Genomic DNA, 19,800 nt, shown 5'->3' with positions numbered 1-19,800 from the left:
CTCCTCTGAAGTTTTGCGGTAGCCGAGTCATTTGTACTATTTCCTTTAGCCCACTTAACCAAATAATTAGTTGGCAGAAAGCGTAATCAGCTAACGCTTATTTGCTATATGTGGTAGTCCAGTAGCCTATGCTAAAACAGTTCGCAACTTCGGCTACCAAGCCATTTGACTAGCTAGCTAACCCTGACCGGCAAATATTCCATCTGTCAAACGTATTTGACGGCTTGTCAGTCGTGTACATTCCGTAAATGTCTACCTGGGCTATGCTGCACGAATGTGACAAAGTTAGAAGCTAGCAAGAAAATAATAATAATTAGAAATTCAATGTACATTATTTTTGTCTTTATGCAACAGGTGGAGAACTTGCTCTTCAAAGTGCATTGTCATATTTACACGCCTGTAGATCAGTTATTAAAATACTTGGTAGATTTGTTAATCACCGCTGACAGTGTTAATTTTTATTCGGTAAAAAGTGACTTGCGAACGGTCAGCTAGCGTCACCCAGCAAGTAAACACCACAAACGGCGATGGAGTAGTAGCAGTTAATGGCTCATTAACTGACTGTGGCGAAAACCTACGACGATAACTTGCTTGGTTAACAGCAGGTCTACCAGACAGTTATATGAAAATTAGCCTAGTCAAATCACCAGTAGTCTACACATCTCTGATTGATTGACCATCAGTGCAGTCGATGTTCTTCCCCTGTAGTTCATATTGCTAATGCGTGAGCTAACCACGGATAGCTTACCTAGCTCACTGGCAAGCTGATATGCTAGCTAAGCATATTCGTTTTGCCGAGAAACATAAATTGAAGATAACTGAATATAATTGTATTATTAATGTCATACATATAACGTGATGACACAGTACAGTCACGGATGGAAATTAAACTCCGTAAACATTTGATCATATATTTTAAAACATAACGGCAGACAGTCAGCTAGCCTCAAGTTCGTTCTGCAATCGTTCGTTCAGGTTGATGGGCTTTTCCGCACCGGACTGTCAATCACATTGTAAAAATCACAAGACCGCTTAACTCTATGGTTTTGGCTCCAAATCGACAACATGGCCGCGCCCGCCATTGAGCTTCAAAACGTGTTTTACAGACCCACGGAGAGGTAATGGGTGACGTCACAATAGCTTTGTCCATATTTTTTACAGTCTCTGGTTTGCCCGGGTTTGTTAATGTGAGCCGTGCTGTTTTGGAACGAACTTCGCTTTTAATTTCAGCTACTGTATGCTTTGTGGTGAACGTGCTTCGCCCTTATTTTTTAATGGTACGCAATGGCTGACAGAGCCAGAGAACTTGTCCCAACACTTTTAGACAGTGACACACGATTCGCAGCTCCCGACTCAAAATTTCCGGTCCGCCTTAAATCGGTTGCGTTAAATGATTGGACGGTTTCGCGGTCTTCCTTACGTATTTGCAAAGGTTATAATTTGCTTCTAAAAGAGAGATACGGATCAAGAGAGAAATTGAAGGAAGGTGGTAATGAGAATTAAAAAAAAAAAAACTTTTTAATTATGTTACGTTCACTTCACATGTCTTTTAAGACTGTACTATGGACAGATCAGTGTCACGCATTTTGTTTTCTCCTCAAAATCTAATATTCTCACCATTGCATTAGGCGTGTATGAGAGAACAGGAAATAATGCACATCTGAAATGTTGTGGACGAAAAATCACTGCACCATATTAAAATAAAACTCCAAACTGTCTATATAAACAAATATATGAATAAAATCCTATTGAAAAATTGACATATTAGATCGCCATTTTTCATCAAAATTTATAAGTCTGAAAATTTGACATTTAATTACTACAGAAGGGCTCCTGAAGTGGTCTACATCCTACCCATTTCTGTGAAATTTTACTATTGCATTTTTTAATAATCCCACCTCAAACTTTCCATGTAATCCAATAGACGCCAATTGAAAAATATGAAAGTTTGGATAAGAATTTTCCCCCAATTGTAAAAGTTCACAAAATTCTGACACTTGTTCCTGGCTGAAGGGGTCCTGGTCAATTGAAAAAATTGAATTTTTGTATTGAAATATCTCTCCAAAATTAAACGTTCAGAAAATTTGCACGCTTGTTCCTCGCTGAAGGGGTCCTGGTCTAAATCCTACCCCATTTCTGTGAAATTTTACTGTAGCATTTTTTAATAATCCCGCTTCAAACTTTCCATGTAATCCAATAGACACCAATTAAAAAATATGAAAGTTTTGTTGTAGTGGCAGGTCTACCACATGCGTTTGCAAGTGTTTCAATAAATGTGTCACTGTCTAAAAGTGTTTGGACAAGTTCTCTAGCTCTGTCAGCCATTGCGTACCATTAAAAAATAAGGGCGAAGCACAATGTATATATATATCGGTTTTGAGGTATATATATCAAGAAATTATGTATATATATCACAGTTCAATGTATATATATCAACAAAGATGTATATATATATATCAGTTTCAATGTATATATATCAAAAATGATGTATATATATCAGACTTCATTAAATATTTTCTGTTTGGCCCCTGATACACTTATTTATTTATTATATATATATATATATATATATATATATATATATATATATATATATATATATATATAATAAAAAGTGTGTATATATATATATATATATATGTTTTTTTACCACGTCATGGAAAAGACATTAGAAAACATTCTGCAGAACTGACTCTCCTCCCTGCTGGACCTATAAGGGGCCCTTCACTTGGACGGATGTAGAGGCCTGCCACTTGGGCTGCTTGGGGGACCTCTTAAATCTGGTGGCCAAGCTGTGGGCTGAGGTGCATGGCAACCCTCACCACCTGGTGGTCAATACCCCACGTGAAGCCGGCCCCAACTCAGTAGGGTCCAGGAGGAGTGGGGTGCAGAGGAACTGGGCCCCTGTCTCGGGAACGTTTGGTACACCAACGTCATCTCTGATGATGAAGAACTACGGTGTGCAGAGTGAGGGAGCTGTCATCAACCAGGTGACTGTGCTAAGCCACTGCTGAAGACCACAGCCCCACCGCCCTGTCTAGAGCTGCTGCCGGATACCTCAGCTCTCCCATCGTGTCCTGAGGTCCTGCTAGAGGTTGAAGCTTCCCCCTCCTCATCCCGAGGCACCACCAAAGGCCGCCATTCCGCCACCCTGCCCAGCTGCCCTGCCTTGAGGTGATGCTGGAGGCTGGAACTCTGCTGCCCTGTCCCAAGGGCCTACAGGAAGCTGCCACCCTCTTGCCCAGTCCTGAAAATCTGCTGCAGCATGCCGCCCAGTCTCTGATGTGCAGACCCACCGGATAAGTGGTATTGCCAGCAATAACCGCGGGCCCCCCAGATGAATGGCCACCAGCAGCAGCCACAGGCCCCCCAGATGAGTGGCTTCTGCCATCTGGCTTAGTGGAGCTGTCAGAGTCTACTACCTCATAACCTGGTCCAGAAGGTTTAACTAGGGCTGCCACAGTGAGCTCTCGTTGAGAGCCTCCTTCGCCGCTGCCTCTAGAGGGTCTCTCACCACTGCCGCCTGATGCCAGGAGTCCTCAAGCCGAGCAGTCCCTGCAACCCGCTGTTGCGGGCCCTCCAGAGAGTCTCTCGCCACCCTCTGTTGCCATGAGACCTGTTGAGCCAGCTGCTACAGTCACTGGCCCTGTGCCCATCACGGCCAGGTCACCATTGCCAGGAAGCCTGATGTTTGATCCTGGGGGTGGCCTGGGACTTGCAGGTATACCTTCCTGGCACCTGGTTTCATGTCCTTCCTGAGCTCAAAGCTAAGAAGAGGGTATGTGGTGCCAGAAAGGGAGGTGGGTAATAGCACCCGCCCTACATACAAGCCGAACAATTAGGTAATGGGCCACAGCTGTAGTGATTACAATGCTTCACAGCTGTGGCCCATTACCTAATCGTTGGGCTTAATAAAAGGCCAGGGAGGATGGGTTTTGGGCATTGTTTGGCTTAACCGCTTAGCGTGGATCCAAAATCTGGCCAATCCTTTCCCATTTAGGGGGTGTCCTATTTAAAGCTTTGTAACTCCAGGTGTGAGCAGCACAAAGACTTGGAAAATGGCACAAATTAAGTAAAACAGTAACCTTGTCCATACTAATTTAGATTAGATTATATTAAAAATAAAGTGCCACAAATGCAATTATCTTGGTGAAACTGCAATTTGATACTGAAGTTGTCCTCCTTCAGTATGAGATTAAATGCTGAGAGATTTCATATACAGTATATAGCAGGTAAAATGATGCATGTCCTGGATCATAAACTCCTTGACCACAAGGAGGATGAGGATGATAACTCTCTTTTGCATAATCTTTTCATCAGTATAGGGATCTAAGATTTCTAGAAGTCCAAAAATCCAAAACTTCTCCAAAAATGAATACAATGCTTTCTGTCCATTATAACGCGTATAAAATTTTCCTTTTGTGATGGTTTAAGATGAAACATTGATGTCACATTGAAAAATGCAAAGCCATTGTGACACACTGTAGTACACATACCTAAATATGTAATAATTCACACTTGCATGTTTTTCTGCACTCTACAGTATGTAATCTTTTGCTGCATGGGAATGACACAGCATATTACTATTATGATCACACCAATGGAAATTTTATGTTAATCTAGCAAATATCATCACCCAGCAAATTACACAGTACATTATTAGCAAAGGCTAACAGTAATCTCTTATGACCAATGCAGATATACTGTATAATAATATAAAGCATATGACACATCACAGCTGTCACAAATTCAATTTTCACAAGTTATAATTCACAATCTTGATATCAGAAACTAAATTTTAACTAGTTAAAATAGGTATTTTTGATACCAATACTTGCATGGAATTGAATTTTAACTAGTTAAAATTAGTATTAATGATATCAAGAATTTAATTTCTACTTGTTAAAAATGTAATTCTTGATATTGAGAATTGAATTATAACTAGTTAAAATAGGGATTCTTGATATCAAGAATTGCATTCTAAGGAAGACATCGATAGTTCCTGACCAAATAATAATAATAATTTGCACTATAATGAAAAAAAAAAAAACCCAAACACCTGTCTGAAAGATGATAAACACTCTTCAGGAAGCAGAAGTACAGAACTACAGAGGCTACACTGCAAGATGCAAACAACTTGTTAGCAGCAAAAAAAGGATGGCCAGGTTACAGTTTGATAAGCAGTACCTAAAAGAGACTGCAGTTTTGGAAAAGGGTCTTGTGGACAGATGAGACCAAGATTCACATGTATCAGGTTGGAAATTTGTCTTTGGCCTCACCTCAGAAATATAAAATACATATATGAGAACAAAATACAGTACAATCACACACAAATCACACAAAATAATAATTTATCATCTGGTTTTGTTAAATTGACTCAATGCAGCTGGGACAAAGTGTCTCTTACAGACATTCTTTGTGGCTACTGAGACTTGGAAATGTCAACCAAAGGGAAGGAACTCAAACTCACCGTGGAGGGGGTGACTGGAAGTCATTTACTGAAACCAGAGCTATTGCAAGAGCTTTGGCAAGAGAAAAGTACACACGCCAAAAGGAACTTCCCAAGATCCAAAGCAGCCCTTGTCCGTGAAACGTGGCGGTGAGGGTGATATGGTTTGGACATGTATGGCTGCCACAGGTACTGGCTCACTTGTCTTCACTGATGATGTAACTATTGATAGCAATGCTCATGTTTAAGCAATTGCCTCCAAACTCATTTGACAGTGCTTCATCCTACAGCAAGACAAAGATCCCAAACAAAGCAACATAGGAATTTTTCAAAGCAAAAAACTGGAAAATGTCTTCGTCCCAAACATTACAGAGCTAACTGTATATGCAAGGAAATATCATGAAATAAAAGCCTATACTTTTGTTTCATATTCATCTTTTGATCTCAAATCCAAATTTCCTATAACATGCACAATGGTTAGGAGGAATTTTAGACTATTCTTCCTTACAGAACTGCTTCAGTTCATTTATATTTCTCAGATTTCTTGTATGAACAAGGTCATACCACAACATCTCAATTGGGTTAAGATCAGGACTCTGACTTGGCCATTCCAAAGCATGAATTTTATTCTGTTTAAACCATTCTGTTGTTACTCATATATTTTGGGTCACTGTCTTGTGACATCACCCAACTTCTATTAAGCTTCAGTTGACGTACCGCTATCCAGACATTCTCCAATAAAACTTCAATTGTTTGTTCACCCAATGACCGTAAGCTGTCCAGGCCTCGAGGCAGCAAAGCAGCCTCAAACCATAATGTTCCCTCCACCATGCTGCACAGTTGGGATGAGGTTTTGTTGTTGGTGAGCTGTGCTTTTCCCCTCCATACATAGAATTGTGAAGTTCTGCAAAAACGTTTTTTGTCTCATCCATCCATAGAACATTGTCCCAGAAGCTTTGTGGAACATCTGGGTTGTCTTTGCAAACTTGAGGCGTGCAGCAATATTTTTTGGAGAGCAGTGTCGCTGTAGCGTCCTCCATGAATACCATCATTAGGGGTTCAGGCAGTGAAGCTGGTGGAACCCTATTGTATCTGTTGTATCTTATTATTATTATTATTAGGGGTCTAAGCAGCGAAGCTGGTGGAACCCTATTGTATTTGTTAGGATTATTATTATTATTATTATTATTATTATTATTATTATTATTAGGGGTCCAAGCAGCGAAGCTGGTGGAACCCTATTGTATTTGTTAGGATTATTAGGGGTCCAAGCAGCGAAGCTGGTGGAACCCTATTGTATCTGTTAGGATTATTATTATTATTATTATTATTATTATTATTATTATTATTCTTATTATTTTTCTCCGCTAAAGGTGTTTGAGGCTCAGCAACCATAAGTCCTAGAGCACTACTCAGGCACTAAAAATCACCTATGTCAGCCAGATGGTGGCGCTATAACAAAGGGTTTTGCGTAAAAGGCCATAACTCCCACACCATAAGTTAGATCAACACAAAACTTCATCGACCTATGAATCTGAACGTTCTCTACAACTTTGCCATTGGGACCACCTATGTCCGCCATATTGTTTGCCCGCCATTTTGACTTTTTAGTTGGGGCGTGGAAGTTTTCTCCGCTAAAATGTCTGAGGCTCAGCAACCATAAGTTGTAGACCAACCAAATTTGGTAGGTGGGTTGCTATGGCCCCACACTACTCAGGCACTACAAATCACCTACGTCGACCAGATGGTGGCGCTATAACAAAAGGTCATACTTTTCTCCTAGAGCGGGCTAAGTATCTGTTTTTTGCCATTAGTGTAGCTAGATTAGACTTCTACCTGTTTTGTAGTTTGCCCAGCATTAGTTTTGGTGTTTGTTTGTGTAGTGTAGTATCTTATTAGCCTCATTTGCTCTAACTGCATCAGGCAGGTATTGTGTGGAGCTAGTTAGCTGCTTAGCTTGTGGGGTAATTGCTCAGTCATCAGCTGCTATTCATTTGGTAATTAGGGCTTGTAGTCTGGCTTGGAGCAACGCTAGCGTCGCTCCCTCCCAGTTTGTGTTATTGCATCTCTATCCTTCTACCATCACCCTTCCTCTCACTACTCCCTGTCCTCACTGTTATGCTATGTGTCAACCCCATCCCAACCTGTTCTCTCCCCTACTCGCTTCTGCAGGCGAGGCCCCCCGTGGCGACGGAACCTCTCCAACCTTCGCTATCCCTCATTGACCCCCTGTGACAACTTCACAGTTGCAGGAGGGCTATGGAACTGCCAGTCTGCTACGCGGAAGGCTGACTTCATTTCAGCCTACGCGTCCCTCCTCTCTTTACATTTCCTTGCCCTCACTGAGACCTGGATCACACCAGGCAACACTGCAACCCCTGCAGCCCTCTCCTCCTCCTTCTCCTTCTCTCACACCCCCCGCCCGTCTGGCCGTGGTGGGGGCACAGGTTTGCTGATCTCTCCCTCCTGGAAATTCTCTGTTCTCCCCCTCTCTCACCTCTCCATCTCTACCTTTGAATACCACTCTGTCTCAATCACCTATCCTGTTAACTTGTATATTGTGGTTATCTATCACCCTCCAGGGCCCCTGGGAAGCTTCCTCGATGAGCTTGACACCCTGCTGAGCTCCTTCCCAGAGGATGGCACCCCACTGATCCTCCTGGGAGACTTCAACATCCACCTTGATGCCTCCCACTCCGCAGCCTTCCTGCCCCTACTCCACTCATTCGATCTCTTCCTGATGCACTCCCCACCAACACACAAAGCTGGCAACCTCCTAGACCTGGTCATCCTGAGGAATTGCTCCTCCTCCGATCCCACAGTGACCCCTCTGCACCAGTCCGACCACCACTTAATTTCCTTCTCCCTCCCTCTTGCTCCCCTCCCTCCCTCCCCTCCATCCACTCCTACTGTCATGGTCCGCCGTAACCTCCGCTCCCTCTCTCCCTCCTCTCTCGCTTCCAGTGTCACTGCTTCACTCCCCACTCTTGAATCCTTCTCCAACCTTCCCACTGACTCTGCATCCTCCGCTCTGTCTTCCTCGCTCTCCTCAGCACTTGACTCTCTCTGTCCTCTAGTCTCCAGGCCGCACACTCGTCCCCTCCCAGTCCGTGGATGTCTGACCCCCTCCGAACCAACCGGGCCAGCCTACGTGCAGCGGAGAGGAAGTGGAGGAAATCCATGGCTCAATCCGACCTGACTGCCTACCAGTCTATGCTAGCTACATTTTCTACTGCTGTAACCTCTGCCAAAATGAATTACTATCAAACAAAAATTCATAAATCTGCCTCTAACCCTCATCAACTGTTCTCCATTTTCTCCTCTCTCCTCAGCACTCCTCCTTCCCCACCTCAGTCCTCCCTCGCTGCAGATGACTTTGCAGTTTTCTTCGATGAGAAAATTGCAGACATCCGCAGCTCCTTCACGTCCACCACCACCCTTCCCCACTCCCCCATCTCTGTTCCCTCCCCTTGTTTCTCCACTTTCTCTCCCCTCACTGACTCTGATGTTTCCCAGCTCCTACTCTCCCACCGCCCTACCACCTGTGCTCTTGACCCCATCCCTTCCTCTCTCCTCCAGACTATCACACCTGACATCCTCCCGTTTGTCACCTCCCTTGTGAACTCCTCCTTGTCTTCTGGATGTTTCCCCTCTTCCTTCAAGCTAGCCCACATCACCCCACTGCTGAAAAAGCCCACTCTGGATCCCTCCGTCATCCAGAACTACCGTCCTGTTTCCCTTCTCCCTTTCCTATCCAAAACAATTGAACGAGCTGCTTCTAACCAACTCTCCTCTTTTCTCTTACTAAACAACCTCCTGGACCCCCACCAGTCCAGCTTCAGACCTGGCCACTCGACAGAGACCGCACTCCTCTCGGTCAGTGAGTCGCTTCACGCCACACAAGCAGCCTCCCATTCATCTGTCCTGATCCTCATAAGCCGCGTTTCCATCGCAGGAACTTTACCCCGGAACTAGGAACCTTTTGAGGAACTCAGTGCGTTTCCACCGCAGGAACTAGGGTCTAAATTTAGTTCCGGGGGCTTTATTTTACCCCCCAAAAAAACATTTCTGATTGGTCGAGTACTCGCAGCATTTTTTTGTGTTTATTTTCAGGCGCCATGTTTAAAAATATGCAGGCGCAAACCGATTTATTTTCATAATAACTTCAAATCAAACTTGTTTGTTATGCGGCGCAGTAGCCTACTTTTGGTTATAGCCTGCCAACGTCTTGGAATTATAACGTGTGCTCTTCTGTTCTTTTCTTGCTTTAGTATTCGTTTTATAAAATGCTAAGCATTCGTGCTGGGACAGCATATTACGTACCAAAACATTCAAACGGATTAATTCGGTTGCTGAATATTTTCTTCCGGATTTTCTTTGTTAGCCCGTTGTAATTGACTCAAAACGTTTGATACAGTTATGTGAGGTATGCGGTAGTTCTGCGTAATTCACATTGGTGATACAGTAAAAGCAAACTGGAAATCACCTTCCGCACTTTTTGTCAGGGTAAAATAACAGGTTAATTCTAGTAATCGTACCTTTAGCTTTTTCAGACTGCCGTAATTTTACTCTGCCATTCTTCAATTCCACAAAAAGACCAGGAAGACTATGGACTAATTTATGGTGCATGGTTCGCATCTGGAGGGCACACTTCGCTGCTCGGCTAGCAGTAACTTCGAAGGAAAGCAAACGGTGGCTGTACCACTACTAATTTAAATTTTCACGCAAGTCCGAGTTTTCGTTCTATTCTTGTCATTTTGCGATTAGCCTATATAGAATTGACGATGATAAAGTAATCAAACAGCAAATTGTTTACAACGTGTGCATGTTTTCTGCTGTTGTTGCCAGTTATAGGCTACATATAAATGTGAATGCATTCTGTTGCTTCGGATGTCAAGACATGAAAGCGAATGTTCGCATAAAAACATAATGAATGTGTTTGAGAGGATATATAAAACAGTTACAATCTGACTATTAGCCTGTTATATCCTATTTGTTGCATAACAACGGTCCAAGTTCAACTACCGACGACAGTTTTGCTTGACAATGGTAAAATATGCCCAAACGGCTGCAGAAGAATATTTCAATTCCAGGTGATTAAATCGATAAAAATCAATAAATACAAAAGTAACCATATATAGTCATTGTTGGTAACCCGTTGTTAAGTGGAATAAACCCCTCCGGGCTGTCCCGGTTATTAGAAAATAATGTAGGCTACTTCGGTGGTAGTATGGGGTTACAGAAGAAATCATATGACAGATGGACCGACGACAACGTCGCTTTTTCATACGTCAGTGGGCTAATTTGCCTAATCTTCGCGGGACTTTAGACCGCGGTGGAAACGCAGACAACCATGGGCTGAAGGAACCTTTTAGTTCCTGGTAAAGTAGTTCCTGGGACTAAAAGTTCCAGGTAATTTTGGTGGAAACGCGGCTCTAGACCTTTCTGCTGCCTTTGACACAGCCAACCACCCCATCCTCCTGTCCTCCCTGGCAGCTATGGGGATCTGTGGCACAGCACTAGACTGGATCGAGTCCTACCTCTCCGGTCGCTCCTTCCAAGTCGCCTGGGCTGGTGCAGTATCGGCACCTCGCCCCCTTGCCACAGGAGTTCCCCAGGGCTCAGTCCTTGGTCCCCTCCTATTCTCCCTGTACACCCAATCTCTTGGTCCTGTAATCTCTGCCCATGGGTTGTCCTATCATTGTTATGCCGATGACACCCAACTCTTTCTCTCCTTCCCCCCCTCTGACACACAGGTCTCTGCTCGCATCTCTGCTTGCCTGAGGGACATCCAGAGCTGGATGGATAACCACCATCTTAAGCTGAACCCAGGTAAGACAGAGATGATCTTCATCCCTGCTCCATCCTCTAACCTTCTTGACTTTTCCATTTCCCTAGGGGACACCATGGTGTCATCATCACCCGCCGCAAAAAACCTTGGAGTGGTGATGGACAACAGACTGTCCCTTTCCCAGAACATCACGGCGGTGAGTCGAACGTGCAGGTTCTTCCTGTACAACATCCGGAGAATCCGCCCCTTCCTCACCACCTACGCAACCCAGCTCCTGGTTCAAGCGATGGTCCTGTCCCGCCTGGACTACTGCAACTCGCTGCTGGCTGGTCTGCCAGCATCCGCCATCAGACCCCTGCAGCTCATCCAGAATGCTGCAGCGCGTCTGGTCTACAACCTCCCCAGACATTCCCATGTCACCCCCCTGCTCACTGACCTCCACTGGCTGCCTGTTATGGCTCGTATCAAATTTAAGACCTTGGTGCTTGCATATCAGGCAGCTAAGGGGTCAGCACCAGGGTACATCCAGAGGATCATCAGACCCTACACACCAGCCAGACCTCTCCGTTCTGCCACCTCTGGACGCTTGGCACCTCCCCCTCTTCGCATCTGTACTTCCCGCTCCCGTCTGCTGTCTGTCCTGGCCCCTCACTGGTGGAATGACCTCCCCGTGGCGGTCAGAACAGCAGAGAATCTTACTACCTTCAAACGCAGACTAAAGACTCATCTCTTCAGGCTGCATCTCTCCCCACCCCTCCCTAGCCTATAGTTTAGCTCAATGTACCTAGTTAGGATAATACGATTACGTTAGTTTATTTGGCAGGATTGTTTTTGTCTGATTAGGCAAATGTGATTCCAGTGCTAGTTTGTACTTGGTAGGATTGTTGTTTGCTGAACAGGTTACTCTACAGGGTTGGAGTCCTGATCGATGTGGTCACTTCTGGCACTACGATCTTTACTTCACTCTAGTGTGTTTCTTTTGCACCTCTGCACCTTGAACTAATGCACTTGTTGTACGTCGCCCTGGATAAGAGCGTCTGCTAAATGCCTGTAATGTAATGTAATGTAAAGGCCATAAGTGCCACACCGTAAGTCCGATCAACACAAAACTTCATCTACCGATGCATCTGAATGTGCTCTACAACTTTGCTATTGGGCCAACCTATGTCCACCATATTATTTGCCCGCCATTTGGCCGTTTTTATTAGGTGGGGTGCGGAAGAGCTGTAGCTCCAAATCTAAATGGTTATGACATCTAGTAAACTTCCTTATGGCAAGTGACATCCATGGCAACGCAAGTAATCCGACACCGTAGGGTCTAGTTTTTATCAGTGAGGGGACGGTCTGACCGTCGGGGAAGCATTGGAAGACAGTGCCACCCACAGTGCATGCTAGGATAGGCTACCAAAAGTTTGTTCTGTCATTATGCTGAGAAATAGCTAAACCATTTTATTGATAGGTTCTGAGTTGCTGTGCACGCGCGCGAAAACACGCTGGTATAATAAAACAATGACGGTAATACATATATAGTCCGCTTCGTTCCGTTGCTACCATAACATACAGACTATCTTGTGTCTACAGCTGCAGTTTCTCACTGCAATTTCAAACATTGAATATTCACAAAAGACGCAATTTGTGCTGTACTCTGCCAATGCCTAAATAAATAATACGCTACGGTAAAGCTTTGAGAGGATGAATCATTACTTTTCTTTGACATGGATCCATTTGAAGACAATAACGGGTGAGTTCGTTTAAGTTCGTTTGAGTTCTTTAAATCTGTCATTATGCTGAGAGAAATCGTATTCTCAATTTAATCTCTAAATTGACTGTAAGTTTAGGGTTGTAACTAGTTAGCTGTTTCGTAGGTGACTTAGTTAATGAACTCGTCTTAACTATTGCTTGTATTTTTGCACAGACTGCGTTGTTGCTGTTCTTGTTTGTGTTAGTGTTAATCAGTTTAACCTACAGGGTCTAAGTTGGACTATGCGGTTGTTCCCTGCACTTGGAACGGTAGGCTACTGCCCTCTAGGGTTTTCGAAACACTTGTTCCTGGTTATGGTTATACACTTTGTTGTACGTCGCTCTGGATAAGAGCGTCTGCCAAATGCCTGTAATGTAATGTAATGTGCTATTCCGTAGCAAAAAGATAAACCCGACATTAGCCCTAAAATATGCCAATAGCAGTGAAAACGCTGCTCACTGAATAACGAAATAAACGAGACAACGTTTTTTTTTAATTATACCATGTCATTATACAGTCAATATCTGGGACTACGCATTTAATAAATATACAATCTTACCATCGGGTTTACGCGTAGAGATGTCCCTTTTGCGAATGAGTGGTCATATATTGTCTTGGACAATCCGTTTGTGAAATATAGGCGCATATGTGACGCCTGCGTCGGCTACCTTCAAAAATAGCTGTGCGTAATACCACACCTGTTGCTTACGGCGTTGTCGCCCTTTTTAGTACAATTTGGCTTGATTGACAATTCATTTATTCAGTAGGTGAGAGTATAAGCTTTCTAACGATGGTATAACGTCTTATTTTGCTTTTGGAAAAGCGTTTTATAGGTCAGCGTAACCAAAATTTTTCTTATCTGCCAATGTCTAAATAAATAAAACGGTAGGCTACTTTGCGCGCAGCACGCAGATCGCGAGTTGATATTACGTCTTTTTTTTTCGTTTTTTCTCAATGTCGTATTTATTATTTGAAATGTGTATTTATGTGTTATTATTCTATCTGTCTCTGTGGCGCTCTGAAATGTGCATTCTCTGCTAAGCTGAGCAATGGATTGGAATATGTGTCTGACGTAGTGTTGCACGGTATACCAAAACTTCAGCACTTTCTCGGTACTTAAAAAAAAAAAGAAAAAAGAAAAAGGAAACGGTTCGGTATTAGAATATTGCGACGTTCGGTAGTTTTGAGTTAAATGTAAAAGCCAGAGAAAATTGTCTCCCGCATTACTGATTTAGAGGATGAAAAGTGTAATTTGTCAGAATCTTCGCTAGAAGGCAGTAGCAACTAAGGTTGCCAAGTGAGGTGCCGTGAGCTTGTGCACTCAGCTCCTTGATACAGCGCAAGCGTCGACTCAGTTCACTTCAGTTGCAAGAGGTGTTCTAATTTGGAAATATTTTATTATAGGAAGATGCTGTATTGTTATTAAAATATGCTGTTTAGATCTATTTAAAAGTGAAAGACCTGTTTAAAGATTATTTAGTTTACAATTGTTTAATTTTTGAAATATATTTTTCTATTGTTTAATGTTGTAACATTATAGGCCTATGCTTATTAATATGTTGAACAAGCTTCAACTTAAAGGTTGTTAATAAACCAGATTGTTAATAAACCGTGACATTACATTTCTGATCTATTAAGGCAATTTCAGTATCGTTAGGTACTGAGTATTGAATAAGTATTGTTTCAGTATCGAGTATCGTGATACTAAACCTGATATCGGTATCAAAGTCAAAATTTTGGTATCGTGACAACACTAGTCTGACGCCTTTTTTAGTTGCGGCACGGAAGCGCTGCAGCTCTACATGCACGCCGGGCCATCTAAGTGTTACGACATAGTAAATAAAGGCCTTTATGGCAAGCGGCTAGGACACATCCATGGCGACGCAACTAAGTCATCCGACAGCGTCTCTTAGCACAAAATTGGCCATAAGTCATCAATATTTTATAAGCATCATGATATTCAGTAGATATGTTGGGTGAAGGTATATGATCATGAGGGCAAAACCATTTTAAAATAGCTCCATAGGGGGCGCGATAGTGCCAATGCTTGGACCCCTCCCAACGCCGCTTGCGGCTTTAATTGTTTGGTGTTTTTCTTATAGTGGACGCATGAACAGACATTTTAGAAAGTTCAAGAGATTTCTGCAGGTTCTTTGCTGTTAACCTAGAGTTCGTTTTTGACCTCCTTTAGAACTGCACACTGAGCTCTTGTTAAGATCTTTGCAGGATGCCCACTACTAGGGGGAGTAGCAACAGTACAGAATACAGAATTTCCCTCCATTTATAGACAACTTGTCTTATTGTGGATTGATGAACACCCAGGCCTTTAGAAATAACTTTGTAGCCTTTTCCAGCTTTATACTTCATTACAGTTGTTCTCCCAAGGTCTTCTGAAAATTGTTTTGATCAGGGCATGGTTCACACGAACAGATGTTTCTTGAGAAGAGCAGACTCGGTCAGTAACCAAACTTTGTGTGCCTTTTTTATAGAGCAGGTCGCCTCCAACCCACACCTCCAATCTCAAAGCTCATTGATTGGAATGGAATGTTCAAATGATGCATTCAATATTGACAAGAAGAAGTACAATTATTTGTTTGTTATTAAATTAAGCAGATGGTGTTTGTCTGACTGAATATTAGACCATGTTTAATGAGTAATTAATGCAGAAATTCCAAAGGGTCCAAAGGGTTCACAAACTTTCTTGCAACTGTACATTATCCGAAAAGAGCTCATTCTAAGCTTTCCAAAGAAGTGCAAGACAAGGCTATGAACAAGCACCCACAATTTGTGCACAAAATCACATTACACACAGTCATTTTGAGCATCTGTGCGGACATATTTTTCATGGTGAAGATGTCTTGTGATGTGAGTACTAGTCCAAGTAATGTTTCTATGGTATATTTTACCTCTTTTATCTTATGTCATTTTTTTATTACTGACACAAATTTGAAACAACAGTGTAACGGTGGCTAGCGGAGAAGTATTACCATGTGCACAAAGTATGTGTGTGTTTTATGGTGTTGTATTGATAGGAATATAGCCTACTAGCCACATAAGGGCTAGTTAGTTTATGTAATACTGTTTATGTTGTACAGTACTGGTACCGAGTTCAGAACAAAAGGACATGCAGTCTGTGCTTTGGGTCAGTCTATCCTCCATGTACTGAGAACTTCGACTTGGAGCAAAGGCAATGAATGTTCCTCAACATCTGCCAGGTCTGTCTTTAGAAGTAGTCAAAAAAATATTACATTACAATCAGGTTGAACTGAGGATTAGCATATTTTATAGCTAATTAGATGCGAGGTATTAGATAAGCTAAACTAAAACTTAAATAAGGCTTGACGATAAAGTGTGGGGAGACTAGAAATAGGATCAGGTTAAGCTTGCCTGCAGCCAGTAACTGTAGGTAATTATATAATTATTGTTAACATTTATCTGTTCTGCTTACAGTGAAATCAGGGGCTGGAGTGAGAGTCGCATGCAGGATTTCAGCCTACCCTTACCTCTAGCGCCTGCGTTTGTCAAAACCAACAATAAAACCTATGTGCGTCTAAACGTGAGTATTGAGATCATAAAATCCTGTAGCATAACAATAATGTAATTTTTGTACTTCGTTTCAAATTGCCTTGTGGGACTTCAATAATACACATGGTGCCACCACCCACCAAACAATTTGACATCGGTTAGAAATCTAATGAACGTCATGTCATGGAGGTCGATATGGCATCGATTAGTGGGGCAGAATGAAATGTTTTGATGTTGGTAATTCAATGAGTACAAAAAACGAATCTATTGCCGGTAGAAAAGTGGTCGCGGTAGCAGTGACGCTGGTTCACAAATTGTTTTGGAGGGGGCAGCCCACAAGCCAAGCTGGTATGTTCTCATGCAGAACTGCACTAGTTTAGCAGCGTAAAACTTTAATTTTGAATGAACTGAAATCTGAATTACCCCTGAATCATAATCCCAATGGGCAAGTGGCCAAGAATTTTTGTTCTCTTAGTTTTACTTATGTAACAACAGTTTTTATTTGTCACGAACAAGCAAGCAAGCTTTATTGTTGAACCATTTTGTAGCATAGCAATCAAGTTTGACTTTTTTTTTAAAAATTAAAAAAAAATTTATGTCACACAGATTTTTGCTGGATAAAACTGACAGCTTAGACCTTCTAGCATAACAATAATGTAATTTTTTATTGACATGTTTGGGGTGTAATGTCCTCAAATGACTATATGACTGAATTATTAAATTAATAAAACCTTGAACCCATGAAATTGTGGAATTAATCAGTAGCAGCTCAATATCATCAAGTGCTAGTGGAGCTAGTTTCAAAGAACTTGTTTTTCTTTCAGTCTCTTATTTTCATAGAATTTTACATGAAATCAGTACCTGAAAATGTCAGATTAAATTCTTATTCATAAGAGACAGTGACCTTCCATAAAATTCAGTCTACTATAACCAGTCTGAAAGATCTAGGCCTATAAGGTATCATCATACAGAGCCCAGTTCTTATACAGGTCTTGCATAATCTTGCTAACTTTTCATGCAAGAACTCCTATATGAGAGCCAAACCTGAATCCCAAAACAATGCTGACTCTACCACCCTGCCCCCCCCCCCCCCCACCTAATATTCTCCACTCCTCTCTCCCTCACTGTCTCCCCTCTCACCTCACCTGAGCTCAAACTCAGCAAATAGGCTGTCGAAATGGCGCAGAGCCTGGCACATGCGGTCACTGTAGATGTTGAGGTCGCGGAGTGCCTGGTCTCGGGTGAGAGTGCGCACTTCCTCCAGGCTGCGTGTTAGGTCTTTGGCCAGTGGGCGCATAGCAATACTCTCCACTTCTCGGTTCATGATGATGGAGCCGGCAGCCAGGCACTGGTGGGAAGGGGGGGGGACACACACTATTATAGCACAACCACATCTGAAACAGACTTCTCTAACACAAGGTGACTGAACTGGCCATTACCTTTCAGATAAAGGTACATTATCTGAGCAAATACTCCACAACACAATTACACATTTTTAATAAATGATTGTCACTGCTGTTGTTGACCAGTGGTAGGAAAAGTAGGAGGCAGGGGATGCAAAACTTAATTGTTCCATAGTTTTTTTAATTTAATCTTTTTTTAATTAAATATGTGCTTGTGTGACTACATTAGACTGCAACCTGTATTGTGAAAATGATGTAATTGAATTGAGTCAGTGTCCATTAGTCATGTCATATTCTAATTCTAGTGGTTTTCTTTAACTTCTCTAACCAATGTTCATTATTAATCTTCCTCGTTATTTTGCACTAGGCAAAACATCACATTATGAGATTATTTGATTAATTTCACTAATTTACATTTTGTTTTTGTTTTATTTGCTGCCGGGTATGGTTCTCTCATGCATATTGTCTACAATATTAACTTAATATTACCCTTTAATGAGTTTGGCTGCACAGAGGATGTTTGCTTTGGTCAGCTCTCCAATATAAAATAGATTTTTTTTAAACATTGCTATATCATCTATACATAATTGATAGCCATTCCACAGGTGGACTACACTCACCAAATACTGATTTTGGTAGCAGGGTTGAATGTTCTGCCCTCAGTGTAATCACATTTCACACACAAACATAAAACAAATTTGGCATCTGGGCTCACTTTAACAGGTAATTTAAGAAAATATAAAGATAAAGCTATTAAATTGTTTCAAAAGTGCAGCGACTATACTTTTTTCCCTTAGAAATTATGATAATTTGACTGTTTATAAGTATTTGTGCAGTGTCCTGAAATTGTGGCCAACCCAGGTCCTGACATAATCCCGATTGTTCAATTCCGATTCATACAAGTTATACTGGGAAAGAGGCCCTATAAAATGTTTTCTGACATGACTAGACAGCTAAACCTACATTGAAGGACAAGATTTTTACATGTAGAGATTCATTAAGACCTTGTCAACAGTGCGGCATAAAGCATTTTAGTTTTATGAATGAGTGTTTTTAAAATCATGGTGAAAAAGATGTGCTCATCCCATAACAGTATATACAAGTAAATTTGTACAGTATATTGGTTTTGTAGGAATACCACTAAATATTGGTTCATGTTGTTGATGAAAAAAGATAACCCCACCCTCAAAGTCGTATAGACAATGATGTGCTTCTCTCAAATGAGTGTGATTCCATGCTGAGGAAATTGGCTAATTTTTTAAATAGTGTTAAAGTGAACAACCGTTATATGTTTATATGTCATTTGATTTTCTTTAGCATTTATGATATTATGCATAAAAAGAAACTGTCAAAATAAGTTTTCTGAAGTGCCAAACAGGTTTAACCGTCTAATCTTGGTATAGCTACATTATGCCATTACTATGTTGGAAACACCCCCTTAAAATTAGCAAAAAAAGACTTTTGCTCAAAAATATCTCAATCTGAAATCCAACAGATCTTGACGTAGGGCAGATTTGAAATTTGCCTTTATCAGACCCCCCAAAAAGACTGTTTACTATGCTGACAGGGAGTCAGCAGGGTGTGATGAGACATTGCTCTGTTGCAGAACATTCTACAACATCGGCATGGTATGCTACAGAGATAGCACAAGCAGGATCATTAATGTACTGTTTTGTTATGTTTGTGTCTATTTGATGACTTGGGTATTTTGCTTTGATCTTTGACTATATAAGGAGAAGGGTGCAATGGATCAGGGAGACTCATGGTCAACATGGTCTCCTACGCATCATATGCGTATAGCCATCTCACTACGCACACATTTTGCACCATTGCATATTGCCAGCATTATCATACTGTACAACTGCATTCACTTTAACCTGGCATTCCTCTT

General features: G+C 41.9%; 1 protein-coding gene across 6 annotated transcripts in view; it reads right to left on the bottom strand.

Moving 5' to 3' along the window:
- Positions 1 to 19,800, bottom strand: part of zfyve28 (zinc finger, FYVE domain containing 28) — a 258,613-nt gene that overhangs the window by 96,452 nt on the left and 142,361 nt on the right. For 5 of the 6 annotated variants that reach the window (XM_064341963.1, XM_064341964.1, XM_064341960.1 and 2 more), the window contains one exon: positions 17,657 to 17,854. In XM_064341963.1, the coding sequence (XP_064198033.1) occupies positions 17,657 to 17,854 (198 nt within the window). Of the gene's footprint in view, positions 1 to 17,651; positions 17,855 to 19,800 lie in introns of all 6 variants that reach the window. The other variant, XM_064341966.1, reaches the window with a different exon arrangement.

The sequence above is a fragment of the Anguilla rostrata genome, chromosome 7 (genome assembly GCF_018555375.3).
Source record: "Anguilla rostrata isolate EN2019 chromosome 7, ASM1855537v3, whole genome shotgun sequence".
Lineage (NCBI taxonomy): Eukaryota > Metazoa > Chordata > Actinopteri > Anguilliformes > Anguillidae > Anguilla > Anguilla rostrata.
This window is presented reverse-complemented; position numbering and strand designations above follow the sequence as displayed.